At 34.5% G+C, this 10,915-nt stretch overlaps 3 protein-coding genes and 1 long non-coding RNA gene across 5 annotated transcripts in view; 2 read left to right on the plus strand and 2 right to left on the minus strand.

Annotated features, from left to right (window-relative positions):
* The first annotated feature begins 1,159 nt into the window (after nucleotides 1-1,159).
* Nucleotides 1,160-5,880, plus strand: LOC111479732 (metacaspase-1). Its single transcript, XM_023124565.1, has 5 exons — nucleotides 1,160-1,947; nucleotides 4,480-4,810; nucleotides 5,006-5,126; nucleotides 5,221-5,433; nucleotides 5,598-5,880. Exons 1-5 carry the CDS (start codon nucleotides 1,581-1,583, stop codon nucleotides 5,655-5,657), a joined length of 1,092 nt encoding a protein of 363 aa, XP_022980333.1. The 5' UTR covers nucleotides 1,160-1,580; the 3' UTR covers nucleotides 5,658-5,880.
* A 1,158-nt stretch (nucleotides 5,881-7,038) lies between these two features.
* Nucleotides 7,039-7,940, minus strand: LOC111479837. The gene is made up of 2 exons (XR_002717707.1): nucleotides 7,800-7,940; nucleotides 7,039-7,702 (listed from the first exon to the last, which is right to left on the minus strand). It is a non-coding gene; the product is annotated as an uncharacterized LOC111479837 (long non-coding RNA).
* LOC111479715 (probable serine/threonine-protein kinase PBL19) lies at nucleotides 7,699-10,157 on the plus strand. Of its 2 annotated transcripts, none has more exons than XR_002717682.1 (5): nucleotides 7,699-8,563; nucleotides 8,760-9,020; nucleotides 9,180-9,302; nucleotides 9,385-9,991; nucleotides 10,032-10,157. XR_002717682.1 is itself a non-coding variant. In XM_023124531.1 (5 exons), exons 2-5 carry the CDS (start codon nucleotides 8,213-8,215, stop codon nucleotides 9,928-9,930), a joined length of 1,281 nt encoding a protein of 426 aa, XP_022980299.1. In that variant the 5' UTR covers nucleotides 7,699-7,913; nucleotides 8,130-8,212; the 3' UTR covers nucleotides 9,931-10,157. The 2 variants fall into 2 exon arrangements, 1 of the variants encoding a protein (XP_022980299.1); XM_023124531.1 differs by having other exon boundaries at nucleotides 7,699-7,913; nucleotides 8,130-8,563; nucleotides 9,385-10,157.
* Nucleotides 10,158-10,405: 248 nt separating this feature from the next.
* The window catches only part of LOC111479659 (pentatricopeptide repeat-containing protein At1g09900-like), a 4,696-nt gene continuing 4,186 nt past the window's right edge, over nucleotides 10,406-10,915 (minus strand). Inside the window, exon 3 of the mRNA XM_023124442.1 lies at nucleotides 10,406-10,474. The gene's annotated coding sequence lies outside the window, so the exon portion shown is untranslated. The remainder of the gene's footprint in view (nucleotides 10,475-10,915) is intronic.

Here is a 10,915-nt window from a genome sequence, read left to right on the forward strand (position 1 = left end):
AAATTTAGTTTAGAATTCGAATGTCTTTTTAAAAAATGTATAAAATTTATGAGGAAACAACCCAAAAATTAAAAAAAACAGAAAATAAAAAATTAAATGGCTATAAAATGAGATATTATTTCTTATGTTTTTTTTTTTAATTTGAATATGTAAATCTCTTCTCAAACACATTTAGGGCTTAATCTTGGAGGCTTAAACTAACAATTTAGTTTTTAGTATATGATTTTTTAAAAATAAATTATAAGAAATCTAAATTGATTCTATTCTATTTTATTTTATTTTATTTATTTTAGTTTTAAAATTTTTGCTTGGTTTTGAAGTTGTGAAAAAGTAAGAAAATTACATACAAAAATAATAATTATGAGCCTAATTATTTTAATAATAAAAAAAAAAGTTGTCAAATATATATATATATTAAAAGATTATGCGTAACAACTCTTGTTTGGTCTTGGTTCAGCTAAACTGACTCTTATTTTATTTGTTTTCACATTTTAGGATGAGATTATAGTTTCCATGAATAAATTATTCAATTATTTATTTATTTATTTATTTAATTAATTAAATTCTATTGTGAATAAATAATAATTCCTCGTGAAAAAGAATGTAGGAAAGATATTTACTTTGTTTACCGTTTGAACCAACATTCTTATATCTTTATTCTTATATCTTTATCTAATATATCTTTTTTCAACATATTGACTTACCTATCGTGACAATGAAGTTTTAACATAAAGTTATTTTTTAGATAACATAAAATTTATCTTTTAGAACTTTTAAAATTCTTCCAAATATGTAAATAATGTCTCGATTAAAGTACGATGATTTTAACATTTTTAAGATAAATAAATTTTGTTATGAACTTTTGATATTATATAATAGATCACTCTACGATTTTCAATTTATGATATTTTTATATTTTTATATTTTTATATTTTTATATTTTTATATTTTTATATTTTTTTTAAGTAAATGAATTTTTAATTTGTAATTTTTTGAATTTTTATAAAGACATGGAAAAGTATAAGGACATATTAATCTAAATTTTAAATTTAAATAATGAATAAATTCATTCTAATTTTTTTTTTTTTATCTAATTTTATTTATTTTCCCATAAATTCGACCCCTTATTTATTTCCAATCCTTAAAAAGGAGGGAAAAAAAAAAATAAGGAGTCTGCCCGTTCCCATTCAAGAAATGACCCATTGCTCATTTCTATGAATTTGAGCTTCTCTTGAAGCCGCTCTCCACTTTTCCCATCTAGTTTGTTTTTTGCCTCTGGAATCGGCGGCAAATTCGTATGCTGCAGCTCGCAGAAGCTTCGCCACGAAGAAATCAAAGCTGAAAGAAAGAGTTTTCTTTGAGGTTGAAATCGTTATCGTAGCTGCAATTAAGGTAGTTTGACGAATTGGGATCATAATTGAGTTTTAGATAACTCGACCAATTTTCGCCCTTCATATCCAATCATCCCAGGTTTCGTTCCTTCAATCGATCTTATTTGAAGATCCTGTTCCTATTGAAATTATTGGTAAATTCCTATTCTCTAAATTCTGAATTCGTTTGATCGGTTTTGAAATTCAACGATGTACTATCCGCACCCGCCGCCGATGTTGGTGAACTGCTCCGGATGCCGGACTCCTCTCCAGCTCCCGCCAGGAGCCCCGTCGATTCGGTGCGCTATATGCAAGGCTGTGACACAGGTCATGGACCCGCGCGCCGTCCCTTCGCCTTCGCCTTCTCATGCGCCTCCGCCGGCTCCATCGCCATACAACCATGCGCCACCAGGACCTCCAGCCCACCCGCATGGCCGTAAAAGGGCTGTGATCTGTGGGATCTCTTATAGGTACTCGAGACATGAGCTCAAGGGCTGCCTTAACGATGCAAAGTGTATGCGTTATCTTTTGGTCAATAAATTCCGTTTTCCTGAAGATTCTATCCTCATGCTTACAGGTATTTTTGCTCAACTCTCTCTCCCTCTCTGCAGTGCATCATGATATTTACAACATATTGCTATTTTCTTGTTGATCTTAACTCTCTAATTGTTATGGAAAACTACAACTCTCTGCTTGTTGGTACTTCTGATGGGCTAATTCTAATAGGAAACGTTTGAATGGTTACTTCGTTTGTCATTAAATTTGAAAGCATCAGAGATATCGCTTGTTTGTGCTTTAGGACCTCTAAGGATAAGTTGGGTGTTGTGTATAATTTCTAACCTCCTAGCCTTTCATGGATCATTAAGAAAACATATTACACGGACAGAAGAGTGGTTGGTATGAAATGAAATGGTAATCTTATGCTTTAGGAGGATTATCGTGGGTCTAATTTCAAAACTATTGATATAGAGCAAGAAAATGTCAATATTGAGCTCTTAGGGACCATTGCTCTTGACGACTACCTGACTGTTGAGGATATTTAGTTCTAAATTATGGTTTACTATATGTATTATATGAGACCCTTTATTATAGGCAAATATCTTTGTATGATTAAGGATATTTAGCCTTCCTTTACGGTTTACCATAGGTATCATATTTGACCATTTATTATAGGCAAATATTTTATATGATATTTAGCCTTCCATTACGGTTTACTAGGGATCATATTTGACATTTTATTATAAGCAAATATATTGTATCCACTTATTGCTCTTTCCATTTTCTTTGTAATTCATTTGATTTCGTAAATGATTATAAATATAGAACTTTCACCACCATTTAGGTGTGGTGGTTTTAGCAAATATTCTCACTGACCCTATAACATTTAGTCTACAAAAAAAAATTGTAACATTTTAACCCATTCCCTCAAAGTTCTTTTTATTTTTGCATATGTCCCAATCTACTAGCTCAATAGAGGGTGGTGAGAATATTTGCTAAAACCACCCCACCTAAATGGTGGTGAAATTCGCTATTTATAATCATTTATAGAATCAAATAAATTACAAAGAAAATGGAAAGAGCAATAAATGGATACAAGATATTGCCTATAATAAAATGGTAAATATGATATTTATGGTAAATTAAATATCATACAAGATATTTGCCTATAATAGATGGTCAAATATGATACCTATGGTAAACTGTAATGGAAGGAAAAATATCCTCAATCATACAAGATATTTGCCTATAAAAAGGGTAAACCATAATTCAGGACTAAGTATTTTTAACAGATGATTTAGTTAAACGCCAAGTATTTCTGACACAGGCAATTTAAGTGTTAATATTGGAGTTGTTACATTAGCTTACATCTGGGGAGTTTAGTTATGTGATAAGAACTTTCTGCTATCAGCGTGTACCTTTCCTGAAAGTGTTGCTACACATTTATTCTTGGAGTTTGATGGCACCAGTGTGGAATTATCTACTGTCCCCAACTCTCAAGAATAACTACTAGCATCTAGACCATAATGGAGTAATTTAACTTGAGGTGTGGAATTTGTTGTGTTAGAATCAGGTTTCAATGTAAGAGAGGACACAGAAGATTTGGGTTCTTTCCAATGACCCAACAGAGTGAAGAAAAACAGAGGAGAAAAGGGAACTGTTAATGCCTCGTGAAAATGAAGTTTATGGCTCAGCTGGGACAGAGCAAGAAATTTTGTTAGGGAGGGTTACTTTTTTACATCCCAGCACATTACATTTATGGTCTCAACTCAAAAAGTTTTGGGAGGGAAAATTTAGAGGAGAAACTATTCAATCATATATTTAATTTATACCTTTTGAATACTATATTATATTAGCATGGATCAAATCAAGTGCTCCTCCTCTCTGGCTCTGCCCATGTAGTAAGTCATTATCACTTTAAAAGAGAGCCCTTTGGACTTGATTGTAGATCCACTTTTGTGTTCAGAGTATCTTTCGGGAAAATATCCAAAGACGATAAGAGGCTTTTTTGTTTCGAGTCTTATATTATCTTAGCATGGAGCAAATCGGATATATATATATATATATATATATATATATATATATATATATATATATATTAATAGGAAATGATTAGTATATTAGAGAAGGCCAAAATAAAGGCCACACACCCAAGGGTGGAGGGTAGAGGGTAGAGGAAACCCCATCCAAAAATTAACGAACGAGAGGTCTTCCGATCGGTTATAATGAGAAGAAGGTTGTAATTACATAAGAATTTATGGTGGTTTGATACGGTACCCAGAAACTGTATGTTTCACACCATTCAAACCGGAATGAAAAGGTAATAACTTATCTTCCAGCATTTTGGTTTCCTCTCTCCAAGTGTGTCAAAGCAGACCTTGAATTCTGAATCCATGTCTGCATATCTCTTGTTCTTTTTTTTTTTTTTTTTTTTTTTTTTTTTTTTTTTTTTTTTTTTGCAATCCTCCTAAGCTTTTNCTCTCTGGATGATGAGGCTTTATAAGCTATCGCCACAATTATCAATCACTTCTAAATTTATTGCCTATTTATTTCTTTGTCATCTTTTCTTACCTCTGGTTTTCTTGTGGCCATTTTGGAAAATGAAATGCAGAAGAAGAAACTGATCCATATAGAATTCCCTACAAAAACAATATAAGAATGGCATTGTATTGGCTAGTACAAGGTTGTCAACCAGGTGATTCCTTGGTATTCCATTATTCTGGCCATGGTTCTCGCCAAAGGAACTATAATGGTGACGAAGTAGATGGATATGATGAAACTCTTTGCCCTCTGGACTTCGAAACTCAGGGAATGATTGTTGATGATGAAATTAATACGGCAATTGTTAAACCTCTTCCTCAAGGTGTAAAGCTTCATGCATTCATAGATGCTTGCCACAGCGGAACCGTACTAGATTTGCCATTTCTATGCAGAATGAGAAGGTTGGTATTACATAAATATGGTTATGCTTTTTAGCTGAGACATAATGTGAGATGCGGATGTTGCTCACACCGAAGTTGCAAGCACATTGATAGTTATAACTATCCAAAAGATTTAGTAGTGTATATCTTCACTTTTAATTGTTGAATGTCTCTTGGATTCAACTTTTCATTCTTCAATTTCCCTCTTGGTCATAGGAGCGGACAATACATGTGGGAGGACCATCGCCCTCGATCTGGAGTATGGAAGGGAACTAGTGGCGGGGAAGCTATTTCGTTCAGTGGTTGTGATGATAACGAAACCTCAGCCGATACATCTGTAAGTTTACTAATCCACAATTCTTTTTATCCCTATAGCATTGCTTTAGATCTGAAATGCAATGATACTGAGCTAATTACTTAAATGGAAACAGGCTCTATCAAAGATAACATCAACAGGTGCCATGACTTTCTGCTTCATCCAAGCGATTGAGCGGGGCCATGGAACTACATATGGAAGCATACTGAACTCGATGCGAAACGCTATAAAAAATGCTGGTGGTAGTGGTGACATTGGTGGTGGTGCTGTGACATCTTTGGTTACCATGCTTTTGACTGGAGGGAGTGCCATCGGTGGGCTCAGACAGGTACTTCACTTTTCGTGGTAGATCATCTGGTTTGTTCAAGAGTTCCATGTTTGAGGTTGCATGAATGCATAGAATCCACTAACCATGCTTAGTATATTGTTGTTAAGAACTTTAGTTCAAATTTCATTCCTGTTAAAAGGCTTCTAATTGTTGGTTATTTGCAGGAGCCACAATTAACCGCGTGTCAGCCGTTCGATGTCTACACGAAACCTTTCTCTCTGTGATTTCCTTTTCTTGATTGATCTAGAAGAGGGGATGGACCAAGGTTACATTTGAAGGAGGAGTATGTTATGTTGGCCTATTTCTCTACTTGCTTGTTGAAATTATATGTTCATGATATATATTGTAATGGGAAATTTAAGGCAATTTAAATGCAGATTGTAGTGCACATGGATTGATGATATAGAACTGCAATTCTGGTGTTGGAATTCGACTTGTTATCGTGAATTTTCGACTGCAAGGACTAATATAAGGAAAGAGATTAAAACCTATCACTCGCGATACTAAAATGAGATTAAGAACACGTTTGAGAGTGATTTTAAAATGGCTAATTTGTCGTATTCAAAATTATTTTCAAATAAGTCTTTAATCATTTATAAATACTTTTGATGGTTTAAAAGGGTTATCAAATAAGTCTTTAATCATTTATAAATATTTTTTATGGTATAAAAATGACCGAAAAATATAAGTATTTCAAAATTATTTTTATGAATGATTTTAGAACATCGATTATTTTTTGTGGCCTTAATTATGAAAATGTGGCGAACAATGAAATGATGTGGAGATGTCAAGCAAAGTAGGACCAAATTCCAAGAATTTTTTATTCTTTGTTTTTAAGATTATATTTTTTATTCTTTGTTTTTAAGATTATAGACTATTCCTATAGACTAACACGCAGATACATTGTCTCAAGCAAAACACACTCAATTTTGAGTTTATATGATTGAGCTATAAACTGCACTTTATAGGTAAAGGTAGTAACTTTCGGTTTAAGTCTTTCTTAACTTTCGGTTTAAGTCTTTCTTAACCATCTATTCTTAGAATCACTTTCATTCGAACACGTGATCCCGGTTTATTCATGTACTCTTCATTTACTCGGGTATCACAATTTAATTAAAAACTATCTCATGTAAAAATCATGTATTAATGACCAGTAAAGGCTATCATTATCTCAAAATTTGTGTTATCATTATCTATCTCAAATTACAAGTTCGTTAAAACATTATTTATTACAAATAAGACAATGTAGAAGTTCGTTAAAACATTATTTATTACAAATAAGACAATGTAGAAGTTCGTTAAAACATTATTTATTACAAATAAGATAACGTAGAAGTTCGTTAAAACATTATTTATTACAAATAAGACAATGTATAAGTTCATTAAAACATTATTTATTACTAATAAAACAACGTAGAAGTTCGTTAAAACATTATTTATTACAAATAAGACAACATAGAAGTTCGTTAGAACATTATTTATTACAAATCAGACAACGTAGAAGTTCGTTAAAACATTATTTATTACAAATTAGACAGTTCATTAGAACATTATTTATTACAAATCAGACAACGTAGACTTAAACTTCTATGGAGATAGATAATATTTTAAGGAACTTGTAATTCCTTATTTTAATCATATTTCCAATTAACTTTAAAAGATATTACTTCTACAAACATTTTTTCTAATACAAAAAATGTGAGGGATATAAATTTAAACCGTCTTAACGACATCAAACAAAAAAGTAAATATCAAAATCGCTGAGCTATGCCCGAGTTAATCGCTGAGCTACACCCGTGTTAATCGCTGAACTATGCTGGTATTAATGGGTGAGCTATCACCTTCCTTCATGCACTATTAGACTTCCAAAAAGCAAAACATCAAAGACCAATCTGAGAGTTTTGTTGGTACCAAATCCCAAGCTGAAAACGACAGAGTACGGAAACAGAGACCCATCAGCATCCGCCGCGTCTACCATCTGAACGGTTGGAAGTTGAGTCCACGAGCCAACTCGGCCTGGTCAAACACACAAACAGGCACCAAACTTTGCGTATCTGAATTGCTTTTATTTTATCCCTTTTCTGCTTCTATTCCGCCACTGAATTCAATGCTCCCACCAAACTTCACGAGATCATCAAATCAAAGAGAAAACAATCAAGAACAACTCAACAAACCCATAAATTTGGACTCTCTGGATCCTGAAACTTCAAGCCAGGGCCATATTATTAGCCTTTTCTCTAATTCACCCCACCTGGGTCTCATCGATCTCCTGAAGAAGAAGAAGAAGAGAAGAAGATGATGATGATGATGATGATGAAGATGAAGAAGAAGAAGTCAGAAAAAGAATGCTCCTCAAATTTCCTTACACTGTTAGCCAAATTCTTGATTGGACTGTCTCAAGTAAGGAACAAGGAAACAATAAGGGAGTCTCAATAGCCCCCTTTTTGTCTGTCTTTTTGCTGAGAAGTAATACCAAACAGGTTTTTTCTCCACCATTGTCTTCTTTTGTCTCCTTGTTTTCCCCCCATTTTCTCCTTTTTCTTCTTCTTCACGTTGCTGTTGTTGTTTTTCCCTGTTGGTTTCGAGTTTTTTTGATCTGTTTACGGATCCAACATCGAGATTCTTCATGCTGTCTTTCTCTTGTTTTCTCTTCTGTGTTTGCTTGTGTCCATCTCTATAAGTTGTGGTGTTTTCAGATCTTCTTTTGGAGATCAATTGCAAAGAGGCTCAAAATAACAACTTGAGGCAACTGCCAAATTTCCAGAAGATTATATAGAAAATGAAGTGCTTCTTCTACTTCAGAAACAAGAACAGGAGTAGGCATCAAAGATCGGCACCTGAATTGAAAGAGCAGCAAGAATCCGACATTTCGGGGTGTAGTCGGACAGCTGCTTCTTTGAGCTCCCTGACTTCTCCCCGGAGTGTACCTGAATTGTATGAAGAGAAAGCACATAATTTGAGAGTTTTCTCATTTACAGAGCTCAGACAGGCAACACATGACTTTAACAGGCTTCTTAAGATCGGGCAAGGGGGGTTTGGGAGTGTCTTCAAAGGCTCAATTAAGCCTGTTGATGGGAAAGGAGAACCCCTAGTTGTTGCTATCAAGCAATTGAGCAAGGATGGCTTACAGGTACGGATATTCACCTTAGAAGTAAGCGTTAAGGGCTTGTTTGAATGTTCTGCTTTGAATTTAATGGATGAATTTCTCCATATTATATGCATCCAGTACAAAAAATCATCAATGGAAAAGAATGCTAATTATGCTAAAGGGGAAATGACATAGAATAGAAGTGATTTTTTACATACCGGGTTTGTTTTGCAAATAGGGCCACAAGCAATGGCTGGCTGAAGTTCAATTTCTTAGTATTGTGGAGCATCCAAATCTTGTCAAACTCATAGGATACTGTGCTGTGGATGGAGAAAGAGGAATTCAAAGACTTCTTGTTTATGAGTACATGCCGAACAGAAGCTTGGAAGATCATCTCTTCAACAAGGCGCTACCGGCGCTCGCTTGGAAAACAAGATTGCAGATAGTACTTGGTGCAGCTCAGGGATTGGCTTACCTGCATGAAGGATTGGAAATTCAGGTACCATATCTGCTTAACTAGAATTCAATGTCAGCTACAGGGAATGCTACCTTGACCCTGCTACTTCTAACACTCGAACTGTCCTCGCAAAAGTTTTTCATCCTTCAGAACTTCCCGGACTATTAAATTTAATTTCATTATCTTCTAATAATGGCGCAGATAATATACAGAGATTTCAAGAGCTCAAATGTGTTACTAGATGAGAACTTTCATCCAAAACTTTCAGATTTCGGGCTTGCCAGGGAAGGGCCAGAAATTGGGCATACTCATGTTTCGACAGCAGTAAGCGTTCTTTTCGTCTTCCCTTCTAATCACTCTCAGGCTGCATTGCTGCTTACAGTGAACTACTTTGTGTACAACACAGGTAATGGGGACAAATGGATATGCAGCTCCAGATTACATAAAGACAGGTCATCTCACAGCAAAAAGCGATGTATGGAGCCTCGGTGTTGTACTTTATGAGATTCTGACAGGAAGACGATCATTGGAGAGACATCGGTCGAGACTGGAGCAGAGACTTGTGGAATGGGTTAAACATTTCAATCCTGACAGCAACAGGTTTAGCTTGATAATAGATCCACGGCTTGAAAACCAGTATCCTATCAATGCAGCTAGAAAAGTAGCTAAGTTAGCAGATACTTGCCTGGCAAAGAATGCAAAGGATAGGCCCTCCATGGCTGAGGTAGTGAACAGATTGAAGCTGATCATCAAAGCTGAGGATGTCAGCGAACCTTACGCGAAAAGTCCTGATTCTGTCAATGACGAACCCGACATGGAAAGAGAGCCAGAGAAAATGGAAGCACCGATGTCGTGGAGAAGGCGAATGAGCCACCTGCAGAAACTGGGAGAGCATGTGGAGGGTGCAAGTAGAAGAAGATTTATGATAATGCAAAGGGCAAAAGTGCCTTAAAAAACTTAGGTTTTTTCTCATTCAGAATCAGATTTTGGTATATAGACTAAGCTGCAGTTTTGAAAGCAAAAAAACAGAGTAGAAAAGAATTTCAGTCAAGAGAAACATTGAGGCAGAACATAGGACACAAACTAGAAAGTCTACTGCCGGTGGTGAACAGAAGCTAATGTAAATAGTCTAATTGAGTTATTTTATTCTATTGTTTCAATGCTTCAGCTTTTGCTCTATGGGGCCCAGAAAACAAAACCAATTATTTTAATAAAATCTGAAGATAAAATGCTTCAGATTTTATTCTATTGTTTAATGAAATATATTATAAAGATATAGATATTGGCTGGTCATGGTGGGGAGGTTTCCATCTGCATCCACTAGAAAAAACTCATATCTATTTTGACCATAGGCCACTCTAGGTACTTATTATACCTCATCTTAGCAGTTAAGAGGAAGGAGTGAAGGAAACAAAAAATAAATAAACAGCCTCTGCTTTCATTCTCAAAACCCAGAAATTCTCCATTCAATTCAATTAGTATTATCATTCCACTCGCTGCATTACTCATCAACCTATATGATATTTAATTTACAGGCCCCTTGATAGCTGGCGATTTGGGACTAGAAGCCATTAAGATGGGCAGCCTATGTTGAAATCAATGGATAAAAGAAACACACCAAAGTGGTAAATAAGTAGGAAATGATGAGACTAAGTAAAAGAGCATTCAAACTACAAAGTATCATTGCCATAGGAATTCTTCAATGTGTTACTGTTAATTGAGGTAAAAAAATATAGCTATTGTGCCGGTGTTATAACTTATAGTGATCCAATAGAGGGTTCAGGGTTAAATTATAGACCGAGCTACTGAATTATATAGTACCTATCACACATCATGGTTATCTCCAAAGCCACAAAAAAAAAAAAAAAAAAAAAAAAAAAAAAAAAAAAAAAAAAAAAAAAAAAAAAAAAAAAAAAAAAAAAAAAAAAAAAAAAAAA

This window comes from Cucurbita maxima, unplaced genomic scaffold, assembly GCF_002738345.1.
Source record: "Cucurbita maxima cultivar Rimu unplaced genomic scaffold, Cmax_1.0 Cma_Scf00005, whole genome shotgun sequence".
NCBI classification, from domain to species: Eukaryota; Viridiplantae; Streptophyta; class Magnoliopsida; order Cucurbitales; family Cucurbitaceae; genus Cucurbita; species Cucurbita maxima.

Excerpts from the sequence above, each read along its gene's own strand:
- LOC111479715 (XM_023124531.1), top strand. The coding sequence starts at position 8,213 with ATGAAGTGCTTCTTCTACTTCAGAAACAAGAACAGGAGTAGGCATCAA. Across the intron at positions 8,564-8,759 it reads TGAGCAAGGATGGCTTACAG|GGCCACAAGCAATGGCTGGC; the intron begins GTACGGATATTC and ends TTTTGCAAATAG. Across the intron at positions 9,021-9,179 it reads ATGAAGGATTGGAAATTCAG|ATAATATACAGAGATTTCAA; the intron begins GTACCATATCTG and ends ATAATGGCGCAG.
- LOC111479732 (XM_023124565.1), top strand. The coding sequence starts at position 1,581 with ATGTACTATCCGCACCCGCCGCCGATGTTGGTGAACTGCTCCGGATGC. Across the intron at positions 4,811-5,005 it reads TTTCTATGCAGAATGAGAAG|GAGCGGACAATACATGTGGG; the intron begins GTTGGTATTACA and ends TCTTGGTCATAG. Across the intron at positions 5,127-5,220 it reads AAACCTCAGCCGATACATCT|GCTCTATCAAAGATAACATC; the intron begins GTAAGTTTACTA and ends AAATGGAAACAG.